Here is a 27,849-nt window from a genome sequence, read left to right as displayed (position 1 = left end):
CAGCTGCACCGGAGACCCACTGCTGCTCCCCGGATGACCCTCATCCGACACGGTCACATTAGCACCGCACAATTATTCACAATGACCCAAGCTCCCATTGCACTGCAGACATGAAGTGCCCCACAGTGCCCGTGCACCTAGACTGTTACCCCAGGGTCTCTGTGAGTCGATGACCGCACTCTGCAGCACTAGTGCCCGTCCCGGCCTCTCCCACACCTGCACCGGTAAGTCTTTGCACCAGCGCCCATGCTCTCTGCACCAGCAGCGTTCCGGAGGGTGCGACCCTGCGCCTCTGCCAATGACAGCAGCCGTGCCCAGCCTGCTGCCTCCACAAGTGACCCGAACTTACATCTGCCAGCTGCATCAGACCCCACTACACATCTATCCAGCACTACAACACACGTGCAGCTGTGTCACCATTAAAGTGTTACAAAGCACCATAGACAACTGCACCAGCCATCGCACCCTGAAGGAGCCCCAGTCAGCACCCCCAGTTATGCACCAGTGTTCTTCCACTGCACGACACCCCATCTGTGCACTAGTGCACCAGCCATCGCACCCTGCAGGAGCCCCAGCACCCCCAACAGCTGCACCAGTGTTCTTCATATGCACGGCACCCCGTCTGTGCACTAGTGCACCAGCCATCGCACCCTGCAGGAGCCCCAGGCAGCACCCCCACCAGCTGCACCAGTGTTCTTTATATGCACGACACCCCATCTGTGCACTAGTGCACCAGCCATCGCACCCTGCAGGAGCCCCAGCACCCCCAACAGCTGCACCAGTGTTCTTTAACTGCACGACACCCCATCTGTGCACTACTGTTCATGCGGAGTGCACCAGCTCTCCACAGCTGCACCAGTATTAATAAGCAACAGGCACCAGTAACCCCATGGCTGCACCTCTGCCCTCGAGCCGACAATGGCGGCCTCTCCCGAGCTGCACGAGCTCACACACTGCTGCTCTGGTGCAACCAGCATTGCACCAGTGACCCCAAAGCACTACATCAATATATCTTCAATTCTTTCTTTTCCACTATTCGCATCAGCAACCCCACTGCCTGCACCAGTCTCCTCCAAGAGCTGCACAAGCGATTCCCTAAAATGCACCTGCCTCTCCCGAGATGCACAAACATTGCTGCTCTAGTGCACCCCGGGTTGCATGAGCGCACCATAACTGCCCCGGTGTTCACTCAAATGCACCAATGCACTCGCCAGTTCACCAGTGTCCCCAAAGAACTACACCGAGCTGCAGCACCTCACACATTACTCCTCCAGTGCAGCCCCATGGTTGCAAGGTCCAAGAACAGCACCAATCCTTCCTAAAAATGCACCAGCAAATGCAGAGCTGGGCACGCGCGGTCACCCGCAGGTGCTCTAGTGCACCCCGGGTTGCACCAGCGCACCATAAGTGCAATAAGTGTTTCCTCAAGTGCACGAGCGCACCCGCAGCTGCATCAATGCACTCGGTGCTACGTCAGTTCACCATTGCTGCTCCAGCTTGCAGCATCAATGTCCCCCAAGAACTACACCGATCTTCCCAAGACGTGTCACTGCATGCCGACCTGCGGCATCTCACACTTACCGGCACCAGTGGTTGCAAAGCCCAGCAAAAACTGCACCAAAGCTTCCCCAAAATGCACCAACATCTGGGCTGCACAAGCTCGCCCTGAGCTGCAGCAGTGCACGACAGCTGAACTAGTATCTCCACCAGTGTTTCCATGAATGTGTCAGTGTCGATCCGCGTGAGACCAGTGCACCCCGGGGTGCACTAGTGCACCATTGCAGCTCTAGTGCTTCAATGCACCAGCTCACCGACAAGGGTGGGAACGGACAGCGGGAGCGGGAACGGGCACACATGGACAGCGGGAGGAGGGGGCGGGAATGGGCACACATGGACAGCGGGAGGGGGGGCGGGAACGGGCACACATGGACAGCGGGAGGGGGGGCGGGAACGGGCACACATGGACAGCGGGAGGGGGGCGGGAACGGGCACACATGGACAGCGGGAGGGGAGGGGAGGTAACGGGCACACGGACAGCGGGAGGGGGGGGCGGGGGAAGACAGGACAGCAAGCACTCACCAAGGACGACTTCTTCCGGTGGAATGACCAAAAAAAAAACTCCCCAAAAAAAAAAAACACGCCCACAGCCGCATGGCGTAGAGAAAAGCCTAAAAATCGCCGGAACGCCCACGAATCTGCTCGGAGAATGATGAACAGATCTCTCTTCCAATGGCTAGCCTCCATTTATGGAGCTAGCCAATGGAAAGAGAGGGCGGAACAAAGCCACATTACTGTTCTCATTAGATTTCGCCAGAAAGGAAATGTATGTGCTTACATGGGGGCTCGCATTTCTACAAACTCAAGAATAGCTCTGGAAAAATTATGCCACATTGAATATGCATCCAGCCGTAGCTTTGTTGTGTTCTTAACTGCAAATTAATACTTTTCACATCATCTTCAAATGCATTGAAAATACATGTGGGGATGTACGTTTCTGTACAATTTCAGAAAGTCCCAGAAACCAATCCAGGAATTAAATACAATGGAACTGCGCGAATTACTGCCAAAGTCAACCACATTTCATTTCTAATAAGTATCAATTTGCATCTGATATAGGACAACAAAATCCTTTATTATACCCTACTACTCCAGCAGAGACCTTGTCTCACGTACCTTTATTTACAGACAGCAGCTCTGTGTAAATATAGTTAGCTGTCTCCTAGGCTCTAGAATGGCAGCAGTCAGGTGTGTAGCACCAACAGATTTCCAGGCTGCAGAGGGATACGGGTGAAGGCCAGCCAGTGGCGACCCGCAAGGAGCAACTCATGGGGCCCTCATAACAAGTACAGAGGGCAGCAGCGGCAGGACACAGACGTGGGCAACGGCTGCGAATGTGGCCTTGAGGCTCCCTGCACCTTTCTGCGGCTCGGGGAACCCGGATGAGATTAACCCACACCTCGCCAGCTGTAACCAGTGGTAGAGCACCAGGGGGGTCCTTCTGATAGCCTGACGAGACTGGAGGGGCCATGGCGGCAGCAGGACATGGGATCAGACAGCCTACTTGCAGCAGCCACTATCGCGCCCGTGAGGCGACTTTTTAAAGCCAGGGGAGACTGCGGAAGATTGCCCTGCCCAACCCGACTGCATCGTGAGGTGGTAGATTTGCTGCACTGCCCTTGGGGTTTGGGGATTATTGAAGCTGATCAACTGCCTCAATACCCTAAAAGGACATGTACATGAAGCAACCATGCACCTCCCTGCAGCGCTTGTGAGGAAAGAACACAATATTGTAAAGCGCAGTGTCCCTGAAGCGGGCGCCGTGTTGTTAAAATAAAAGCAGCGCTACGTTCAAAAGTATATAAATAACACATTTTGTATAATATAAAAGTAGATAAATAATATAAAAATAAATAAACACATTTTGTGTAGTTTAAACAGCAACACGAGCGGAAAGTCAGGAAGTGATATCACTGCCTGTTAACATACCGGCAATGGTTGTTGTTGGAGTCCGCACCAGAGCCATCCACAGCCCGGCCCACTAAGCCTACGTGGGGGCGGAGGGTGAAGAGTTAGACAAAGAGCTCTAATTAATTAAGAAAGTGCACACAATCTACAAGCGGAAAGTCAGGAAGCAGTAAAAATGTATTAGGAAGGGAAACACACAAACATGAATGAACATAAGCCTGAGGCAGACCCAAACAAAAACAAGTCCAATCCTCCAAAAAAGAAAGCCCAAAACTAAACTAACATCCTACAAAAACAAGCATTTACAATGCAACGGTCTTGCCTTTGCAAAAGTTAGAGCTATTGGCATTGTAGACAACAACATTTTTATTTATGTGTTGGTTTTGAAAACAGTTAAATAAATGGCATTGTCATTTACAATGCCAATAGCTTAATCTCTCGCAAATGCGAGACCTATTGCATTTGCACACACACACACAGAGCCACACACACACAGAGCCACACACACACAGCCACACACACACACAGAGAAAAACACACACAGAGAAAAACACACTACGTCAGAGTCAACAGCGCTACTCAGCAGATATGAAGCTCGATTTATATCTACTACAAAGTTCCACACTAAATCACATGTAGGGCAGTTAAAGTTCAACACAGTTTACAGGGGATATTAATCACAACTTCAAGTATAACACAGACGTTGAATTGGGCACACTAGTCGAAAACGTGAAGCAGCCAGAATATTTAACATATAAGGGAGCGACTGCTTCCCAACTTTTCAATCTCTGTGCTAACTTCACTTATCTGCAACTATTCAGGTTTGTAACCAAAAGCCACAAAGAACTCGAAAGACTACTCGTTTCTGATTTCATTTCCAGTTCACTACTTTTAAAAGTACCAAAGGCCAGCCAGCAGTCACTCCATCAAAAAAATCACCATCCAACCACAATTAGATAAAAATAATTTCTCGGGTTTCGCTATAAACACCGTGGAAAGCAAATAAACTCTCTAGCATAAGCAGTGTTGCTTTCCAGGTCATGGAAACTGTGTGGGGGCGGGGTGGGGGGGAGAAATCAGCTGACACATGCCAACTTAGACTCGATACTGACAAGACCTTCAACAAGAATGTGCAAATGGCAACAAGCTAAATGCGTAATTTTACCTTCAATGAAGTTCTAATTGCAAGATAGTAAAAAGAGCTGAGTGATAAGTAGAAAGTTAGGAATGGTAGCTGGCCTAGTAAGTGTCTATTCGGAGACAGCACTTGGGAACATTAGGTAGGAACACCGATCACTCGAGTCACCAAGGGAATACCCACGAGTGTGATCGCTCAGTGAGTTCATATACATGGTACTGGCACGTATTTCAACAAGCAGGCGACTGGAACAAATCTGGGATGCAGATTTCCATTACTGTGCGTTGATACAATCAACCTGTCCCACCGTAAAGAAAACTCACACTGAACAAATGGACAGCATGATTTAGCTGGCAGTAACTGGCAAGACTACACCTGCAACTTATTAAATCGAAGATAAACATTTGCCCTGTTAATAGGACATGTGTAAGCACCTTACAACATGCACTTACCTGTAGCGATCCTACCAGTTAGATGAAAAACACCAAATTTCCAGCTTCAACAGGTGCACAGGTCCTGCCGATGCTTCTTTTCTTGTAATTAAGGGGGAGGGGGGTGTCGGTGTCAGCTCAGTTCCTAGGGGCAACCCTACCTGTAAGCTCTATAATCACTACTTGTAGGACATTTACAAAATGTTTGTCCCCCTCCCCGATTGCCTACCGTCCTCATGTGCCCTTTATGCCCCAACTATTCTGCCCCCACCCTCACCGAATACTCACTATTCAGGATTCATGCTGTGAGGAGCTTACGCCTCAGAAAGTTTGCCCCTCGGGGAGGGAACCTGCATCATGTGCCTCGGAGTAGGGTAGGGGAGTGTACTGCGCCCTGCAAGGTGTGGAGGAGGGGCCAGCCTTGAGGCTCAGAGACATACAATAATAATAATTAATAATAATAATGATAATGACAATAAAAGAAAAGACATGTCGCACCTTAGAGAGGGAACCATCGCTCAGAGAACGAGAGACCCTGGTCTAGAACCTGAGAGGCTGAACTCTGCACCTCAAAAATGAACTGCGCCTCAGAGGCACACGACCCTGCGCCACAGAAGGCAGCTCGAGCAGGGGGCATGCGTTCAGCACCTCAGAGAAGACAGCATTTTAGAGAGACAAGAGCCCGTAGCGTGCACCTCCGAGAGGAAGAGAGCGAGCGCTCTGCCTTAAGACGTCAAACGTGGACCCAGGAGGGGCCAAGGGGCCTTGGAGAGAGAGAGAGAGAGGGGCCTTTTGACGGGCAGAGACAACTTACGACCAAGAGAGATAGAGGCTTTATGTGAGAGGAAGAGAGAGAGAAAGATAAATAAACTGGGGGTGCGCTCTGAGAAAGAGAGAGCGAGTGTGTGTGTGAGATAGAGGGAAGAGAGAGAATAGAAAGTGTCTGTGAGAGAAAAGTGTGTGCGTGAGAGAGACAGAGCCAGTGGGGCAATTTCTCCTAGGTACCTTAGAGACAGCCTGCACCTCAGTGAGGGAAGGCGCTCGAGTAAACAGGAGTCTGTTTGTCTTCCAAGAGCACTTAAACGCTGCTGCGCAGGCCTGTCTCGTGGCAACTGATGGCGCCACTTTTCGCCGAACAGGTTTTTTTCCTTTGTCATTTTATTAAGATCCCATAAGGTGCAAAACAGGGAGCAGCCTGCTCTCGGCGTCCGATCTATCTAAATATGTTGTCTACGCGAGAAATTATTGCGCGATTTTTATTTAGTCATAGTCATAGTCATAGATTCTTATATAGCGCGCAAATCACCAGAAAGGTCTCGAGGCGCTTAGCAGAAAAAGACAACGACCCTGAATTAGGAGAGTGGCTCTGGTTAATGTGGGAAGAGCCAAGTTTTCAGACCCTTACGAAAGGCCTGATGGTTAGAAATGGATGACAAGTGAGGGGGCAGTTTATTCCAGAGGAGCGGGGCTAAATAAGAGAAGGCCCGACAGCCATTTCTCATGGTTCTGGCCCTTGGTTGAACCAAAAGGTACTTGGAACTGGATCTTAGAACTCTGGAAGGATTGTATAGGACCAGTTTCTTAGCCAGATAAGAAGGACCAGTTCCTGTTAAAAGTTTGTGAACCATGCTAAGTATCTTAAAGTGGCTTCTTTGGCGCACAGGGAGCCAATGTAATGCCCTGAGGCTGGGAAGAGATGGTGATCTAGAGGGCAAGCCAAGCACCAAGCACGCAGCGGTATTCTGGACTATTTGTAACTTAGTCAAGAGACACTCATTTATGGAGGCAAACAGGGCATTGCCGTAATCTAAACGACTAATAATAAGCCCCTGAATCAAGGGTTTCCTAGAATCAAGGGGAAGCCATTTAAATATTTTACGTAAACTGCGGAGGATGCCGTAGCAGGTGCGCGACACTAGATTAACATGGGACTGCATGGAGAGAGTTGGTTCAATCATGATTCCTAGGTCACGAACCACTTCTTTTGGTTCAGGGCAAAGCCCCATTTCTTGCGGCCACCAATCTTGTGACCATATCCGATTAGCCTTACCAAACAGCATTATTTCAGTCTTGCTGTAATTCAATTGGAGTTTGTTGGTACTCATACAGTCCTTGATGGCAATCATACAATTCTGAAATCTGGAACGGGTGTCAAAAAAATCCAGGCTACAGGTGATCAACACCTGAGTGTCGTCTGCGTAGGACACTGTGGAAAAACCATATGACTTTATTATATTAGCTAGGGGAGTGAGGTAAAGGTTAAAAAGCAGGGGACTCAGAATCGACCCTTGAGGAACTCCAACAGCGAGAGGAGTTTTATTGGATTCCAGAGTGTCAACTTTTACATAGGTGTACCGACTGGCCAAATAGCTCTCAACCCATGCACGTGCTTTGCCTCTGACACCAATCTCCCACAGTCGTTGGTAAAGAATACTGTGGGAGACGGTACCCCCAAGAAGCCTCCAGAATTCAGCCAGCACCATTTTTACCATAATGAGTAATGGTGAAAAAGACTATTGATCATCGCTGTTGCTCTCAGACCCATTTCCCGCTGCCTGTGCGATTCCGAAGTCAAGAATGTTAACACTTGTGTGGAGTCATGACCAGAACACGTGCCCTAACTTCCTTGTAATCAGAAAAGGAAAAGGCCGACCCCCGGGTAGGTAAAGTGCCAGTCCAACTTGTCCCTGTGCATCGCTCTAGCTCATAGAAGCCTGCATATAAAGCATATAGGGTGCTTACTATAATGATGTTCTAGGACGGTATGCCAGTGGAGGCAACATGTAGCTGCCACTACGTGAATAAAATATGTGACATCCCCTACCCCACACCCCAAACATCTGAAGGGGGCAAGCGCCCCACAGTGGGGCAGTGACCCTCACACCCCACCCGCATGCTCATCACACATCACGTCAATCACACTCGCGGCTGCTGCTTGTCATGGCTGCACTGCCTCCTTTTACGCAACTGTTGATTCTATGCAACGGGCATTTACAAAATGCGGAGGGTTAACGACTGCTTTCAAACGGCAACCAATTCTGTAATGCAAATTCAATATGTAAAACGCTACAACACCTTTGTGTAATATCTGCGCTGTGTAGCAGAAACACATACATTAATATATGAAACACACTAAGAAGGCGGAAGTCTTAAGGAGACGGGACTTACTTGTAAATATCACCAAGAGGACATTGCACAGCACTGTACAGAAAGGAGTTTTTCACGGTGGGTCAAACAATTGGAAATTAAAAATGGCTCGTCACATACATAAAAAATAAACTTACAAAAAAACACCACAGACGATAATGTAGAAGGCAGCGGGTGAGCGCATTGTAATAAGTTTCATACAACATTGCACATGGAGACTTTCAGGTGAGGTCTCTCTATGCTGTTGGTTTGCGCCGGGAAATTCCGCCACTGAGATGCCCTTTATTGGGGCGGAGTACTTTTAAAACAGCGCTCTTATTAGATTTAGTCCTGTCGAGTTTTTAATATTGTGGAAATTTTACTGTCGAGATTTTAGATCTGTCTGTAAGGGTGGAAACCCCACGAGTTCCCTTAACATGTTGAATGAAGTGCCGCGCACAATGTAAAATTAAAGCATCACAGGAATAGTCCTCGAAAAGCTGCGTGTGAGGTGCAGAAATGTAAATAAACAAACACCAGGAGTGAACAAGCTACTCAATGTGAGCCGGAGTTGTGGCCGCTGCCGGATGTCGGGGTGTGCGGTGGGGGCACTCGCTGCCTCTCCGAGCTTTTGGCCCCGGACGCCTCACCTTTGTCGTCTACAGCTTGACGGTCCTGTCGAAAGAGGAGGTCAGGAAGAGATGCGAGAAGTCGACGGACCCCGGCGCCATCTTCGGAGGAATGAGAAAAACAAACCTTTGCGCAAAAAAAAAAAACTAACGCCCACCGACGCATGACGTTGTTAAAGGGGCGGGATGAGTAACAATCGCCCAGGAATCTGCTCCGGCAATGACGGACAGATCTCTATTCCAATGGCTAGCCTCCATTTATGGAGCTAGCCAATAGAAGAGCAGGCAGGACAAAGCCCCCGTACTGCTTCTCAAAAGATTTCACCTGCGCGAGCGCTGCTACGCAGCGGACGCCAGGCGAAACCTAAAAGGCACAAATTACGGTTGAAGGCGAAAATTTGTAAAAGCCTAAAAAATATAACCATGAAGAGGGAGGCATGGCGAAAGTAGTACCCCAATACAACTGTGGAATTGGGAGGAGGCAGGGGGAGGAAAACTACATTTAAATGTATTCAGCTATGGTGCCGAAACTACACACAGGCAAACAGAAACAGAGCGTGAAACAAAAAAAAAATCTGTCCCCCAGAGAACAGACAAAGAACTGTAGTGTGATGAGACAGTACTTAGTCCCTGCTGCGTGGGAGGAATGGAAGAGAAGAAGGAGAGACAAAGAGGCAGGACTGACCACTGGCAACCAAGTATTTTTGAAGGACACTGAAACAAACAAATCAAAAGCAGGGGGATGGGTTTAACCCAACATAAGAAATTACAATATGTTTCAAATGCTCGACCTAAAAAGGAGCAAGGAAAGTGTCACAAGAAAGAATTTCTGCGATTCTGAACATGTGACCACCAACTACCTAGAAAGTAGTCTGCATGTTCTTAGGAATAGTGGGCTAATTTCTCATTGACAGCGAAACCTCTCCAAAGGTTGACACACAAAGACGTGTCTGATCCGGTACCCTGGGATGACAGTTGTATGACAGCCTCCACTGAGGTGCGAGAATGCCTTTGTAGGACACCGGCTCTGGGAATGCCTAATTACAACAAGTGCTTTGTATTATTTTGTAGTGAGAGAAAGCGGTGCTATTTCAGCACTGACACAGATGCACAGGAGCAATCGCAGGCCAGTCGCTTATTTTTCAGCTACTCTTGATCCTGTGGCTGCAGCGTTGCATGTATGTTTGAAAGCAGTTGCATCTACATGTGTGATTCTGTGAAAGCATAGTCATGGGAAGTCCACTGACTGTGTTTGTGCCTCACTCAGTAGAAATACTGTAGACCCATACTCAGGCACAGTATTTAACCAATAGTCGATTGACTAAGTAAGAACAAATACTTCTGTGTGCAGAGAATATTACACTTAAAAGATGCACAATATTGACCCCTTCCACTCTGTTGCCCCTGCCTGGACATGAAACTGTGACTGATGAACTTGAATATGATTGCCTGGATGTGACTGAATTATGAACTAAGCTATGACCTGATAATAGTTGAACCATTGCCATGTATCTGATCATGTGTTGTTTGTTGATGAACCTTGCTTGCGAGACAATGAAAGACGTCTGAAGGCTGCATATGCTGTTTGCACTGTTGCAGGTGTTGTGGAGGCTTCATGGTTGCAAGGAGAATATTCAGCTCAAGTATCAGATCTGATAGCCTTAATGCAGTCTTGTAGCATTTCAGAACAATTCAGAGTTACAATTTTTACTGACAGTCAGTACGGGTTTGGAGTTGTACATGACGTTGGGCTATTGTGGTCACAGTGAGGGTTCATGACTTCCTCTGGATCACCCATATGAAATGAAAAAAGTTTGAGGAACATTTTGCAGTCCATACAATTGCCTGCCCAAATTGTAGTAGTCAAGTGTGTATCTCACAGGCAAGGCACTAACTATGTGACCATTAGCAATAAATATGCTGATGTGATGGCCAAACACTACACCATAAATGCCCATACCTTTAATGGGAATCTAGTAAATTAAACATCAGACATAACAAATTGCAACCTACTGTTAACCACAAAAGACGCCTAGGAAGAAGTTAGATTACAGGAAGGAGTGTCAGAAGCAGAACAACAAAGTTGGATATGAGTAGGTTGCACCAGAAGGGAGGAGGATGTTTGTATTTACACTGATGGCAGACCGTATTACCTGATACTTTGGTACCACCTGTGGCTAGACATTATCATGGTCCTGCACATGTGGGAAGAGATACAATGATGCACTTCTTTCAACAAGAGTGGATTAACCCCAGATTCAGGTCAATTTCTGAAAATCTCTGCCAGAGATGTATTGTGTGTCAATAACAAAATGTTAGAAAGAGAACTCCTGTTACTATGAGCCACGTAGGGAAATCAGCAGGTTCTTTCAACTGAATGTAAATTGACTTTATTGAAATGCCCCTTTGCAATGGATTGAGATATGCTTTGGTTATTGTTTGCATTTTCTCAAAATAGGTGGAGGCTTATCCAACATGCAGGAATGACAGCTTGACAGTAACTAAATTGTTTTTAAGGGAGTTAATTCCGAGGTTCGGCTTTCCGACTTCTCTCGAGTCAGACTGAGAAACTCATTTTAATAATGAGGTCCTGAAAATGTTATTTGCAGCTTTGCAGGTTGAACAGAAGCTCCATTGCAGTTACTGTCTAGAGGCTTCTGGGCTTGTCGAACAAATAAATGACACTTAGAGATCCAGATTGGCAAAGGTGTGTGTTTTAACGTCTTTGAAGTGGCCTGATTCATTGCCTCTTGTGTTGATGAGCTTGAAAAGTACAGGAGAACACGATTGACGCCCCATGAAGTTATAATGGGCCGAGTGTTGAGACAGCCAGCTGTTCCTGCCAATGCTCTTGTTAACATAACAGATGATCTGGTTCTGGACTATTGTAAAGGTTTTGCTGATGTGGTATGTTTTGTGTCTCAACAAGATGGAGAGGCTGCCTTGCGACTCAACAGGAGCAGTGCCATGACCTCAGTCCCTCTGACTGGGTCCTGGTGAAGAGGCATGTGTAAAAATCCTGCTTGGAGCCCTGTTGGGAAGGATCATACTAGGGGATCCTAATTACTAACATTGCTGTAAAGTGTGGAGGCTTCCCGAACTGGGTACACCCTGTACATACTTGCGGAGTTCTACATCCTCGTGTTGAAATGTTGATATAAAAGTACCTGTCCCTGTTGTGCCAGTGGTTAGAGATGTCGGTACTGAAGGGTCTCAGCCAGTAGAGCTGACTATGAGAAGTGTTGCCCTAACAAAAGGCCTTGTGCACCAAGAAAGCGAGTTGTAGCCAGGGACGGTTAGCCAAGAAAAAGTGAGATAATGCAACGTAGCTTAACAGAAGGAAGAGTGTGAGTACCACAGACCATTCCTGAAAGTTCTGAGCAATCTGACCAGAGTAACAGTGAGGATGAGTGAACAGTTGTATGGAGATCAAAAAGAGCAAGAGTACCCAGTCAGAAGTACTCATCTCCTGAATGGATTTATCTGGCTGCAAATGAATGGGAGCAGAAGTTTGCTACCTTTTGCTTTAACAGTATGAGTCCACCTGAACCTCCTTGAAACAAGGATAAGGACTGACGCAATTTATCTTAAATATACTCATCAATTAAACTGATAGGTGCATTTCTCATTTTGAACAGAACCATTGAAGTGTGCCATGATATTTTTGCACCGAACTTCACTGAATTGAATAAAACACTTGCTGCTATTTTTGCAATTTTCAATTTTTTTACCAAGCATATAGTCAAAGAGTGATAGGAGAGATGGCTGGGTTGTGCCCAGTTAATGCTGTGTAATGTAGTGCTCTTTAAAGAGGTGAATCTTCAACTCTTTCCTAAATTGGAGCAAAATTGGTGGGGTCCTGATGGATTAATATTTACATGTGTATGTGTGTTAAAGAGAAAGAGGGAATGTGAGTGTGTATATGAGACACAATTCATTATAAAAGTATCTATGGGTATATGTCTGCTTGAGTGTGAGACAGTGTGATTATATGTGCTGTATGTGTTTGTGTGTGCGCTTTAGCACCATAGAGTATCTAGTAGAAGCAGTCTACTGCCACCCACCAGGCGCCAGCAAGAAGGCAGCCCTGTGGTATTTGAAGGGTGATGTGGCTGGCAGAGCACATTCAAAACAAAGACTTTACTATTGCCAGCAATTTGCAACCACTATGTGTTTCAAAATGCTATAGAGACAAACCCTTCCAACAACCTTGGAGCGGGAAACAAACAGATTTTATTTCAGTTTATTCAGTTCTTCTTAATGCATTTCTCAAATGTAATATTTCCATTACGTCATTGATACCATTGAATCATACAGTACAACTTTTTTAAGGTCATGGGACTTACATCGGTGTCAGAAGCATCACCTCCAAAGCTCTCGTGCGCAAACTGCGTTCTTGGAAAATTCCTTGGAGGCTTGTAGTCTGCTTCTGAGTCATATTCATTTGAGTCTCTGAGGGTGGATAAGCCACTGTCTATGCAGCTCTCCGGCAGGCTGTCCACCTCATAGTTCATCCTTTGCATAGGGTCACACATTGCCAAAGAATCATAATCCTCATCCATGTAGCACGAGCGTGGAGAACGACTGAGGGAACGCAAATGAAAATTGAAGAGCGTCCTTGAGTAACCACATTCATGATTAGTACATCTTCTATTCTCTGCTAGCAATCTATTGAAATGCACAAATAATAACCCTGTATTGCATACCTTACAGTTCATGTAATCAGTGCTGTGAGTTGTTAATTAGATACATCCCTTCCTGTGACTGTCAATTGTTACTTTGCAAACAATTACTTAAGGCTAATGGTCAACATAAAGCCATCATGAGAAAGGGTATTGGGCTACGAGGAGATGCAACTTGTCTCATTATTCATGCAAATGCAATTAGTCATCATTACATGTTGTAGATAGGGACCACTCAACGAAGATCTTTTTCGACCTATTGAACTGTGCAAAAAGTAGGAGTTAATACTGGAAAACACATCAGAGCAAGTAAGGCCAACTTAGTCAACCCTGTATCAGTTATGTAAATGCAAAGAAGTATCGAGGAACTAAGGGCACATTCTGCTCTTGGTGGTCTGTTTGTGCTAATGCTTGGAGGGTGAAACACATCCAACTTACCGGCAGGAGAAGATTTGCCCATTTAACCATTGGGGTGTTGCTTTTTCCCTATCACCAACAAAAAAAGCTCTATGGTAGTCATAATGCTTCAAGACTCTACCACTTAACTACCTCATGTCTATTGAGCTCACTGCCCCCATTCCCAGTACCTACATTTAAAATGTGTAGGGAAAGCAGAAGGATGTGATCAGGGCATCTGTATTTTTAATCGATGTCCCATTACTGCCCTCCTTTAATTGATGCAGTTGATGAAGTATACAAAAACCAATCATGAGGAGCATGCATAAGTGATGAGTAATAAAAATACCGAATTTGTTTTGTCTTATTTAGATCTAAATAATCTATTTGGATTGAAGGAAGACAGTAGCAGAGTCTGATGGGAAAATACTCAGAAAAAGTAATAAACACAACAAAAAAATCTTACTTATCATACGATGGGATTTGCAGATTCTGGCTTTCGTTAAACCTGGGACTGTTTCTTGAGATGGTATTCCCTGGTGAAACATTGGCTACACGCTGCAATACATAAACACAGCTGTATTGAGTCCTAATGTGTGTAAAATTATACAATTCCTGTGTTGTTTCTGATGATTATTGTTAATATTTTATTGCCACAAACCATGTGGAACAAATTTATATAAACTTGCACTGGAGCAACACATGAAATGTCCCGAGCCCTCCTATGCTGTTCTACTGTGTCATGGACCTGAATAAGAGTGGTCCACACCTCATATATTGTCATGCTGTGGGGCATGTTATTTACTGAATGTTATAAGCATCGCCTATTTTGAGTTTATCCTTTAAAACGAGGCATAACATGAAGATGCATACCTCACCAAAATGTACAAGTCCTGGTATTTGCCACACTTTTCTTCCTGGATAAATATTTGCAGGTTTGTTTGATCTGTCGAAATTTATTGGAGGATACAATTCGTAGTGCAACACATATAATTCTGATATGTGTGGTAACAGGAAATATCCCACATATCAACATTTACAGACCGACTAGTAGTAGGGGCCATGCCTGCTTTGGACTGGTGCTCATATAGAGATGCTCAGAGCATCTCATATGCGCTTAGTGTCATGTAGCATATTAAACACGTTTTGCACTTGTGTCCATATGGTGATTCCTGTTGCATTTCATATTTCCTCCTGCCGTTCTATACCATAATCAATTTGCTTTGCATCAGAGCAAATGCAGAGAGGCCTTGAGTATCCCACATTTCTACCTGCCATCTTATAACATATTAAAATGTTTTATATTAGAACACTATAGAGATGCCTGGAGAACCGTTATATGCACTCCGGCCACACTATGCCACATATTATGGGAAAGAGTCCGCAATTACCATGCAGTGCCTTTACCATGCAGCTTTGACTACGCATGCTTTTACCATGCTTGCATTTTTGTGGTTTTTTTTTACCACGCATACCATTGCCATGTATGGTAAGTCTGCTATGGTATGCATATATGTGTGTGTGCATACATATGCACACACCCCCATATATTCAACTAAATATATATATATTAACTGAAAAAAACAAGCTTATAAGGACGTTGTAGATAGGCTCAGATTTCATTCATACAAAATCATAGAAATTCAGCAGTTATAGTTACATGAGCTAACTAAAATGTACGCCCCCACAATGCACTGCTTATGACCTCACAGATTACATCACTCATGACATGGTCAGTGACATCACTGCTGACATCTCAAATGACATCAATGATTGCATCATCCAGTGATTGTGTGTGTGTTTTCGAAATGTTTCTGAGTGTTAAAGATATAAACTAAGATACCACAAAAGACAAATTAGTATACTTAGTGTACTACTAATGAGTGGTAGATTTTGTAACACATATTATGTGAGTGGCTGTGTCACTGCGTGTATCCTTGAGTGAGAAGGTGTCTGAGTGGCTCTATGGTGTGTCAGTGGTTGTATAGGTGAGGGAATGGCTGTGTGAGTGGCTGTATTGGTGTGTGAGCGAGTGTGTGAGTGGCAATATGGGTGAGTGAGTGACTTTATGTGGATGAGAGAGTGGGTGTGTCAGTGGTGTATGGGTGGGTTAGTGGGTATGTGAGAGTGTATAGATGAGTAATGGGGTATGTGAGTGGCTGTATGGGTGAGTGAATGGGTGCATAAGTGGTGTATATGCGAGTGAGTGGGTGAGTGAGTGAATGTGACAGTGGCTATGTGGGTGAGTGTGTATTGTGTCAGGCACTGCATAGGTGAGTGACTACATATCATAATATCTGTATGAGTGAGTGGGTGTGTGAGTAACTGTATGGGTGAGTGAGTGGTTGTGTGATTGACTATATGGGTGAGTGTGTTTGTGAGTAGCTTTAAGGGTGACTGACAGTGTGAGTGGCTCTATCGGTGTATGAGTGGGTGTGTGTCTGTATATTTGTATGACTTAATGTGTGAGAGGCTGTATAGGTGAGTCAGTGGGTGCATGAGTTGCTCTACGGTCAGTGAGTTGGTATGCGAGTACTTTTATTGGTCTGTAAATTGGTATGTGAGTAGTTGTGTGGAAGTAGGTGTTTGAGAGGTTTTAGGGGTTTGACTAAGTGTGGGAGTGGTTTTTCGGATGATATCATCAGGGATGTCATCAGTAATGTCATTTGAGATGTCATCAGTGACACCACTGACCATGTGTTAGACCCAGTGGTTTCCGGCTGGTTGGGACCCATCGAAGCCAACTAGAAGCCACCGACCCAGATAGGATGAGTATGTAGCACATGTCCAATAACCTGTGTTCAGCCTTGACCAGCTTGGCACAGAGCAGTCAGGATTATCCTTAGGGATCAAGTGTAAAGTATTGGCACACCACCACACTCACAACTCACTGTGTATGCCACAAAAGACTCCACACCATATTGATAAAACACTGGTCTTTTTATTATACACACTTTTACACACATTTAAATCAAAATAAAATACACATTGATATAGACACTTTACAGTTATATACAAACTTTCACATTAGCAGCAGACGGAATGAACATACACACCCTAATCAGAGCAATTCACCCAACATAACATTCCCCAATATTGTATACCCCCAACAGTTGCAATGGTCAAGCAATCGCAGGTCTTTAACTATGCCTCGTGACCCAGCCCTTCAGTCTCTCAACTACACCAGCCAACAATGCATGTTGCCCCTGCTGGTGCCACATTGATTAGATTGTCAGCACCATCTAAAACGGATAATACAGTTACTTAGTTTCCTTCATCTCAATTAGACCTCCAGGCACCCATCGGCAACTGCACAAGGGCGGTATTGCTATTGGGGGTGGGCGTAGTTCGCGAAGTAGTGCTACGTGTAGCTACGTGAAGTACACTTCGCACTACGCGAGCTACGCGTAGCACTACACAAACTGCGTAGTAGCATGTTCGCACTGTGCAAGATGTCGTTTTCAATGATTGCACAGTGCGGACAGGCATTCGGCACTGTGCAATCATTGAAAACAGAATCTTGTACCGTGCGAGCTGTTCTTTTCTGCCGCTCGAGTAGATTTTTACTCGAGCTGCAGCTTTCTCAAAGCGGACTGGTAGTTTCTCATCGCGAGCGGTCGCGAGCATGCGTGACTACTCACAATGAGAAACCTGACCTCCCCGCGTTGAGAATCTTGCCGGGAGGTTTATTTTCCATGCTCGCGATCGTCAATTTAATGTCGCTGATCGCGAACAAGGAAAAAGTTCTCCCGAGGATGTCATTTTGCTTGCTCGCAGTCGCCAACTTGAGCTTGAGGACCGCGAGCAAGCAAAAAATTACCGCTACGTTGCGCTATGCATGTTTGCACTGTGCAACGTGCAGTTCGCGTAGTGCGAAGTTGTACAAACTTTGCAAACTACGCGAGCGTAGCGTAGTGCCTCGCCCAGGGTTAATTGCTACACCCCCCTGTAGACAAAATGTTGTGACTCCAGAAGCTGGTGCGCTTCCAAGTCTGGAGAAATGTTTTGCCCTCAAGTGGAGGTGCTAGCTGCTGTAGCTAAAGATATCTTGCCGTAGGTGCCCATAAGGCAAAACGAAGCCCCTCAAGACCTGTCACAATGTTCTCCACAACAAAGTACCTTGTGGCGTGGGTCCAGGAAGAGGGACCCAGCAACCTTGGATGGAGACTGTGATGTTAAGCACTGTCATCTTCCCAATCAGGAGAACAAAGCCAGTCTCAGCTCAGGGCCCCCAACATACCTAGGACACCACAGGGTCCACAATGCAAGCTAGCACACGTCCTCTGGTTGCAAGCACGGGTCCCTCGGACTCTGAAAGCTACCCCTGCACTCCTTGAAATCCTCATGTCCCTGCACCTCTGGTGGGCTGCTGATCTGTATGAGCACACTCCTCTGCACAGTGTGTTGATGGTGTAAGTCAGGACAGTCTTTGTCCCAACCGACGATCACTTCCACCCATTTTCGCCTCACCTTTAGTAATCTTGTGGAAATGGGGAGATCCTTTGTGTCCCTGGGATCTTGTGGTCAGGAGGCCAGCTAACCAACCCTTGGAGAGTACTTAGGGACATGGATCATTTCAGTTGGAATTTAGTTGCAGGCCAGCAACTTCCAGGCAAAATGCACCAAGTGATAGGCCTCTTCCTGGAGCACGACAAGCTCCAGGCCACCATGAGTCTGCGGATAATTCAGTTGCAGTCCTTCCTGCCTTAATGATTTCTCTTGTCAATGTCCTAGCATCAAATTAGCATATTTTTGTTCCAAATTCCAAGAGTGTCACTACATTCGAAGGCTTGAGCCCCAAAAGATATACCCACAATGGCCTTGGAAGATCTGAGCAGTTCTAAAGGCCACCTTTGAAATGCACAGGCCCTCTTTAAATGTTGTCCTATCTGCTATTCTACCCTGGGCGGCTTGATCCCTATCTTTAGTGGGTCCAAGAACCTGCCTCTTGGAATGCAGGTCTTAATTACAACCCCAAGAAACCATGCGAAAGCCCCTCAGAGTCAGAGGTCTGCAGTTTCCCTTGAGCCCCTAGTTTATGGCTTGCTATCGGGAATGCACAGATGTAGCTGTCCCTCACCCAGATGTGAATCGGAGACGGGCCAACAGGCACCCACAGCAACAAGCATTGAAATGCTCACTTTCATAAAGTGACATTTCGAGACACGTAATGTCGGATCCACTCGTGCTAGCAGGGAGGATACGTCATTACCAACTCTTTGATATCAAACACTGCACTGCTACTATTCTGTACATAGGAATCACTGCTCAATATCCTTTCCCTACCCTTTCTCATGCTAATCCAATGCAAGAAGCAGGCCCAGTCGTACCAAACACACCATCCAGTGCAATTCACCACCATTGCATATAAAGCACATGCACACATGCCATATCTCTTCCCAACACCGCACCCTGTCACCAGGGAGAACTCCGATGTAGCAAGAGACATGCAGAACCATGGCACCTAGCTTTTTAAATGCAAAGCTGAGTAACAGTAACCTGTGCACACAAGTCCCACCAGGGTAAACCTGTGGCGTGATCGATGAGCTTTCTCCAAAGATGGCACAACCATTGCCACAAGTTCACAGAGGAGCATTCAAGGTACCTGCCCTGGGTATATGTCTTACCCCTAGACAAGGAACTTACATCTGACTTGAATCAGCCAATCATGTATACAACAATCACCAGTACGTATATTATAAGCACAGCACTTTGGCACTGAGTGGCAGTGTCAAACACGCTCAAAGTCATAAAGCTAGCACAGAGTTCAGGGGCAAAACGGGAAGGAGAAAAACAAAAAGGTTGAGGGAAAGCACCCTAGAAAGGGCCAATTCAAAAACCATGTCATGAGTGATGTAATAAGTGAGGTCATAAGCAGATGCATTGCGGGGTGTAAGTTATAGTTAGCTCAGGTAACTATAACTGCTGAATTTCTATGGTTTTGTACAAATAAAATCTGACCCTAACTGTAACCTCCCTGCAATTTTAGGTTTTTTCAGGGAATTTATTTTTTAATGTTCTATTTTCTAACTATAATGTACTTGTGGCCTGCTGAATTTGTATAGGTTTTAAGGAGTAGTCACATTTGCAGAGTGGTGGAGAAAGGGGGGCAGGAGTTGCCTGTCAGTCTTTTTTAAAATTTATTTTTCATTTATTTGGGGAGGAGGCTGCCAGTCACCCTTCCCTGGGCAGATTTCGGCCCCAAAGTCCCCATACCCCGGCCTCTATTGTGGGTGCCCTGGTCCCACCCAGAGCACCCAATCACCACTGATGGGGACCGTTGGGAGAGACTGAACGCCCCCAGGGTTCCTGTCGGCTCCCCACCTCCTGCGTTAGCCGGCAATGCTTTCACAGAGACAGAGCTGCTAAACATGCAGCTCCCTCTATGTGAAAGCAACTTTTTTCCTCTTCCAGCAAGCAAGAACATTCTTAATGATCTTGCATACAAAACGTGGAGCACAGAATGCTATGGCTTAGCAGTGAGTGGCAAAGCTCCCACTAATCCATAGCAAACAGCTGTGTTTCTGGAGGTGGCACCCCGGGTCATACCAGGATTCGGCCCTGGGGGAGGGTGATCCCCAGGGCCATCTATGGCTACAGAAGCGGGGCCGCGCGCCCAACCTCCTTTCCTTAATTTGCCCTGAGGTAATGGTGGTCCACTGGGTAGCGCAGGGGTTGCGCAGCCTGAATTTAATAAAAGCCCCGGTGGGGTGACAGTCCCTGGTGGTGGGGGAGTCCATGTGCCCCCGCATTAGTTGACATTAAAGCCCCAGGGAGGAGGCAGCCCACAGGGCTGCAGGGGGGTCTGGGTGACCCCCACATTGTTTTCTGTTAAGGCTCGGGAGGAGGCAGTCTCCGGGGCTGGGAAAGTCCAAGAGGCCTCCCAGTTAAAAATAAATAAGCCCTGAGGAAGTTGTGGTCCCCAGCACAGCGGAGGAGAGTGTACGGGCCTCCCTTGTATTTATTTTTAAACAGGCGCTGTGGAGGTGGTGTTCCCAGGGTAATTTTAAGCTCCAGGAGGGAGGGGCCGTACACCCCCTCCCCCATTAAAATATTGCCCTATAGACTTGGCCCACCTGTGGTCTGATAATTAACGAAGCGCATGAGCCTTGTTTCATTATTTAAAAACTTTCAGCGGGATCCTCATATCCCACCCATAAGAAAAATAAATGATATTTTGGCCATGCAGGTCTCTTTGGGAGCCCCACTAAGAGGCCTAGGGAGTCAGGGTATTTCTACCCTTCACCCTTTTCTTTTTTAATGTTTTGTATGGGACTCGCCTTAAGCTGAACTCCAAGATGGCTGCCAACGAGATCGGGAGGGTTTGCGGATCTTCCGTGTCCCTAGATATACCATTAGAAATGTATTTAAAAAACTCCACAACTACTGAACGGATTTACCCCAATTTACAAAAAGGTCACTTTCTGGACCAACAACTACCTTTCTGCCACATTTGGTGTAATTCCGTTCAGCAGTTCAGGCTGTAGCTGTGTGTAAAGTTCCTATTGAAAGTAACATGAGGAAAATGCATTTCGGGACCCTCCTTTTCTCTGCCACAGCTTCACTGATCACCCCAGAAATTTGAAGACAGCAGCTGAAGTGAATGGCAAACTAGTTTTGAACTTTTCGATTAGTCAAATGACACCAAAGTTATCAGCACTGAAAAAACACTCCTCCTATGGAAACTACATCCTAACTACAACTGCCTACTGGCAACTGCCAGTAGGATATATATATAGTAAAGAAAAACGTTTTCATGTTTAACAAAGATGTCTACCAGCAGTTGAGAGGGGTGGCGATGGGGGCGTGCTTCTCCCACGGCTATGCATGTTTACGTGTTGGCTGGTGGGAGGAGAAAGTTCTCAGGTCGCAACAAATTACTATAAAGTGATCCTGATGGTCAGAGTGATCGATACTTAAAGTAATATATATTTTAGTTTGTTGTTCTTTTTATGGGAGGGAAATGTTGAAATTATGTACATTATTGCTATTATGAATATCTTAATGAACTAACTGAAATGTTTTTTGATAATTGTAGTGAGGCTGTATTGGTGTATATAGGACCCAGTATTTTTTCCAGTGAATTCATTGTCTGTTTGAGCTTGTTTTTATATGTTGTGGGTAATTTGATGGTTATTTAACCGAATAAAGTTATTCACTACTACTAGTGTCGATCCATACCCCAGACGTTTTACATCTGATTTGGCAGTACCATGCCCACCTAATAGCTCTGGCCTGTAAGTGAGGACCAACGATTACAATAATTTCCAACCACTTATACCTCAGTTTTGTCTCCATTAAGCTTCACACAACTGGCTGACATCCATTCTGCTACATCAATCGAGCAATTTTTTTAAGTTGAACAGGGTTTGCAACCATATCAGGGGTAAGAGAGATAACAATCTGCATGTCATTTGCATATGGCACTATCGAGAAACCGTGTGATTGTATAATCTCAGACAAGAGATGGACATACAAACTGAATAAAGTATGGCTTAGAGAGGAGCCCCGGGGAGCTCCACACTTTAGGGGATAGAATTCGGAATAGAAAGGTTCGTTGTAGACCTCGCATACAGTATGTTTTGCACCTGTGTACATATGGAGATGGCTAGAGCAGCTTCAGAAAACACTGAATGTCTGTTCTGATATACTATGAATCCAGTATATAAAGCATGTAAATAATATAAAATATTTGAGACAGTGGCGGCCAGTATGGCTCGCGGGTGGTGGGTATAACGGGTCCCGCATATTAAAAAAAAAACATTAAAAAAAATAAACTTACCATTGCGCCGGGTCCCACGTCTCTGCTCCTACAGTCCTCATGGAACTCGAGGAACAGGAAGCAGGCTCCACTGACCAATCTCAATGCTGCAATGCAGTGTTGTGATTGGTAAGCACCCAGGCTCCCCTGACCAATCAAAATGCTGCAGTGCGGAGTTGTGATTGGTTTTGAGCATCCTAGTTCGACAGTGGAGAAGTGTGGCTCAATGTGGAGAAGTGTGGCTCAATGGTTAGAGTGGCAGACCCTGATGCAGAGGTCTAGCCCGGGACCAGGGTTCAATTCCCCGCCTCGGCTGGTCTTGAGCTCAAAAATTCCACGGACCTGATAATTCTCGCCTCTGTGCCTATTCCAATCATGGAGTCCCACTCTGCAACTCTGGGCAATAGCTTGCTTAATCTCCACAATGGCCCCCACAACGCTAAGGATGCCTGGCCTCCACCTCGGGGGTGCCCAGGAGTGGACACCTCACAGGGAAAGCCAGGATGGGTTCCACAGTGGTATTTGTACAAGCGCCTTGAGACCCTTGCGGGTGAGTAGTGCACTATACAAATATCAATTTACATTTTTACAGTCAACCAGGCAATGGGGGTCTGGGCTTGTTCTCCATGCAGGCTGTAATGCAGCCTGCATGGAGAACGGGAAAAGTGTCCTTGACTGGTATGGGTGGCCCGAGAGGGCCGACCAAATAGACATTCTACACTTAGATGTGGGCAAACCACTCCTTCCCTGCCCTGCTCCGAGAGCAGAGCAGCCCCAACCACCCACCAGTCCACAGAGCACCACTAAGCATAAAATGATAATAACTTAAAGTTATTATCATTTTATGTTTCTTCTTTGCGCTGCTTAAAAGCAGTGGGGTGATGCTCCTCCGCCAGAGTAATATCTTATTTTGCTCCAAAAGGTTACTTTTTGTAAATCAAATCCGCTATCGGAAATGGTATAAGTGTTTGATACCAAAATGTAACTCATCTTTACAACAATTTTACATGTTTTCATTTTAGTTTTCCTATTTAGTCAAATATTTTTGACTGCAAGGTTACATATTGCACAAATAGGCAGGTGCTGTGGTCGCTGGAGTGTTCTATCAGCTGATACTATCGTCCTTTCTGCCAGTATTAGGCTACGGGCGCAGCTTTTCTGCCGCCATCTTGTCCTTCTGTTTGTTATTAATGATTGCATTGCTTCATTTGTGAAAGATAATTGTTATATTTCATTATAAGCCAAGGGCCACTTGAAAGTTTCCAAAGTATCTGCGCTGGTCAGGCCAGTGGAAATGTTAGCAGTATGCACATCTAGTTGTTGTGAAAATGAACAATAGGAAATAAATCACTGCATCTGAATTTAAATATTCTGTTTATAAACTACAAAGTTTTACAGTTCTTGACTGGAATCACATCTTTGATTTTTTTTAATTAATGAGTGTGAGCATAGTTTTTTGCATTTACAAAAACATTTCGATCTCACTACTATGTTTAATTTGAAGCGGTAGTATAGCACAGCCAAGGATGAGCACAAAATATTTAGCACAAGGTTATAATTATTTTCACATTTGCATAAAACGTTTGATTGTATCTTCTTCACTTATGTGGCCATTCGAACATCGATGGAACATTATAGCAGTGTTTCTTGTTATCATTTCCTTTTAAAATGTATGTTATTGTCAAATATTTCAAATCAGTGATCTTTGAAAGTGGTGGGCGTAATACCAGCTAGGAATTCACCCCATTTTTTCAAAATGTGCCTCCCTCGTACTCTGTTTCTCTCACATTTACTCTTTTCCCTCACACTAAAGCTCAAATTTTTCAACTTGCTCATTCTCACTCTCACTCACTGTTACTCACACACAAACCTATTAATGCTGACTGGTTCTCTTTTTCACTAACCCACTTAAAAACACTTGCTGACTCTGGGCCCTGGTGCAGCTGCACATGCTGCACCCTAGGTATCTACACCCGACTCACTTCCACTTCCTCTCACAGCCTCCAATCGATCACTCATTCTAGCACACTCACACTCCTTCAGTCACTCCCTCGTACTCACTTTCACTTATTCATACACCCTGTCAAACTCAGAGACTTGCTCACTTTTATTCTCACTGACACTCTCAAACACACACACACACAAACTTTCACTCAATTCCAATTCACTCTCAATTACTCAAAAACACATGCACACATGCATATAGAAATAACATTTTATGTACTTACCTTGCTTACTTAACTGGCAACTCAGCTCTATGGCGGCATCAAGTCAGGAATCTGGTGCTGGCATTGGAACCAGCAAACTATGATTCCCAACGAGGAGCCAGAAGGAGCAGCAAGGGCAGGTTTAAAAAGGGAAGACCCACCTCAATCTCTCCCCCAGCTTCTTGATGGGATGGGAAGTACAGTCATATAGTGCTGGGGATCCTGACCCTGCTTCTCTTGGTGCCTTTTCATTGGCTTCAGGGATGGACTGAGGTGCAGCCTGACAGCCTCATTTTAGCAGATATACGGGGCTACCTGAGGCATGCACCATAGGACTGTTAAACAAAATGGATTGTGCTTGTGCGAGGGATCATAGTTGAACGACTCCCCTCAGACATGAGCAATCTATATATCCAGCAAGAGAATGTTGTGTTTTAACATCACTCTGTAAGTGGACCATGCCTTAGCCCACTTATCCCCGCTGGCATCAGTAGCCTGGAGACAAGGCAGAGAGAAATGACCTGCAGTGTTCCTGAAAACATGAAACATATTTTTAATGAACACTGCTACATTAAAAAAGCACAAGGGACTCACAGGAGGCAGGGAGGATGTGCCCGTAAGCCGCTGATAAGGAGTCACTACAGCTTCAAGTGCAGTGAAATAATCTCTATATTGGCTTTTAATACGGCACAAGCCTTATTGGGGAGCGAGAGATCAAAGCACATTAATGAGGGCTGGGAGACAGTTATATGTTGTGTGTATTCAGTGAGGGTTTTACACATCTGCAGTAGACCTCCCAGTAAGGGGCAGCTGGATTTTGATTTGCACAGAATAAAAGAATTTCATGTAAATTTCCGAAGCAAGGATTAATATTTTGGTATATGCCCGCTCCAAACTGACCAATTTTGGCCCTTGTTGTAACTCTAAACCAAATGCATTTCGGATAAAAACTCCAACCAGAATCCTGTTTTTTATAATGTGAGTAGTAATTGAGCTCTCCGTCAAAATGAATTTAACAGTTTTTCGCTACCAGGACTTGTAAAACCAAAAAGTACATGTCCTACCATTTAAATACACTGCACCTTGCCATCTGGACTCTCTGGGTCAAACCTTAGGGGTGACTTATATGTATAAAAAGGGAAAGTTTGGGCCTGGCAAAAGATTTCTTTCAATGTGAAATCAATTTTTACCAGCGTGCACTCGTTATCAATTTTTTGGCTGCTATTATTCCAAAGGTGCTTTAACCACCTGTGCCATGTCCACTGGCGCTCAAAGCAATTTTTCAGAAAATGCAAAGAGATGCCTCTCTATGCTGGTGCAAGCACTGTTATCGATACCCGGAGGTATTAATCCATTTATTCTTAAAATAAATCCAATGTTTACTGTAGGTTCATTCAAGTATCAAGCGTCTTTATTCGTTTTGTACATGTATCATGTTGTGCAATTCCACAACGTCGTATATAAAGTCCAGTTCAAACTCAAATTATGGTGAAAACCCAATGCATTTCAGGTCGATCCTCGACCCTTCGTCAGGGGTCGTGTTTCCCAACTATAAAGTCAATGGAAACAGGAGGCTTTTTAATAAATGTGCTGACTTGTATAGCAAAATGTGAAGAGTACGAGTGCTCGTGCCTGAATACATGCGTGGTTCATAGTGAAAGCTGGCTGATATAAAGTGGCGTTCATTAGAAGAAATTCGTGGTAATGCTATTGGTAAAAAAACGAATGTGAAGTCGAGACTGTTTTACAGTGGTTTCTTTGTTCGTTATAAAAAGTGTGCAACGACGCTTTAAAAGTTGTCCTCGAATCCGGCGATTTCATTGTGCGGGTCTATCGAGTGTGTTAGTCATTATATATACCATAAACAAACACTCTATGTATCCGATCTATAAAGGACTTACAGAAAGACGATGCTTTCGATGACTTCTCTCCTTCGTAGCTCTCGCAAAGAGTTCCGCGGTGATGGCTGTGTGACGTTAATGGGTATTGCGTCATTATTAAGTGTCTGTGTCTTAAAGGTGTCCATGTTTGTTAGTGTGCTCTACGTCTACTTATGTTAAAGTGGTATAAAAAACATGAAAGAAATGTCCGACCACGCTTAATAAAGTTAGTGTTTAAAAAAAAGTTAGTAATGGTGTATATTCTGAGGGACTAATGAGTATTTGCATTATTATTGAAGGTACAAATATGTGAACCTTAGTTAGAAGCAAAAAATGGAAAACTGAAACATGTTCAAATGATCTGAACATTAAAAGGAATTAAAACAAATTATATGTAACCAATTTCATAAATTTTCAATTTGAGGCAAAAAAATATCAATTTTCAGAGAAAAAGTATAAAGACATCATCAGTTAATATAATCAATTATAAGAAACAATGGTATTCAATTCGATGATTCTTCCCTTCTGGTTGTAAAGCATTCAGTTTTTTTGTCCAAACAAATTCAGATCTTGCTAATGTTTTAGACGGATCAGTGTCTTGTTTTGGAATTACTGCTTCAAGAATGGTGAACCTCAATTGAGCGATATTGTGTCCGGCTTCAAGCCAATGGGATGCCACTGTTGATATTATATTGCGGTTTCTTATATTGCTTATGTGTTCCCCGAAGCGTATTTTCACCTTCCGTTCAGTTTTGCCGACATACATTTTTCCGTAGGGGCATTTTAATGCGTAAATAACATGTGATGAATCACATGTGCTTGAGTGTGTCAATTCAATGTTGTAACCTTGTGTAGGATGAAGAAATTTGTTGCCCGTCATTACATTGTTACAATGTATGCAATTCATGCATTTTTGCATGCCTTTATATTCTTCTTTTCTTGTGTGATCATTTCCTTTTTTCAAAAGTTCTTGAAGGTTACAGGAAAGCTGCATTGCGAAGGTTGGATGTATAGGGAACAGATCTTTGAAATCAGGTTCTGTGTGGATAATGGACCAGTGTTTTATTATTATGGATTTAATTTAATTAGATTGTGTAGAGAAAATTTCAAGACACAACCTATCTTCTTCGATGT

At 44.9% G+C, this 27,849-nt stretch overlaps 1 protein-coding gene across 4 annotated transcripts in view; it reads right to left on the bottom strand.

Annotated features, from left to right (window-relative positions):
- The window catches only part of RASEF (RAS and EF-hand domain containing), a 369,451-nt gene that overhangs the window by 80,152 nt on the left and 261,450 nt on the right, over positions 1-27,849 (bottom strand). For all 4 annotated transcript variants that reach the window (XR_013607103.1, XR_013607104.1, XM_078675838.1 and 1 more), the window contains 2 exons: positions 14,334-14,425; positions 13,136-13,373 (listed from right to left, as the gene is read on the bottom strand). Coding sequence is in view for 2 of the 4 variants with exons in the window: in XM_078675838.1 (XP_078531964.1) it covers positions 13,136-13,373; positions 14,334-14,425 (330 nt within the window). In the remaining 2 variants the exon portion in view is untranslated. The remainder of the gene's footprint in view (positions 1-13,135; positions 13,374-14,333; positions 14,426-27,849) is intronic.

Source organism: Lissotriton helveticus, chromosome 2_1 (assembly GCF_964261635.1).
Source record: "Lissotriton helveticus chromosome 2_1, aLisHel1.1, whole genome shotgun sequence".
In the NCBI taxonomy this organism is placed as follows: Eukaryota; Metazoa; Chordata; class Amphibia; order Caudata; family Salamandridae; genus Lissotriton; species Lissotriton helveticus.
Note: the sequence above shows the minus strand (reverse complement) of the source record. Positions and strands in the feature narration are given on the sequence as shown.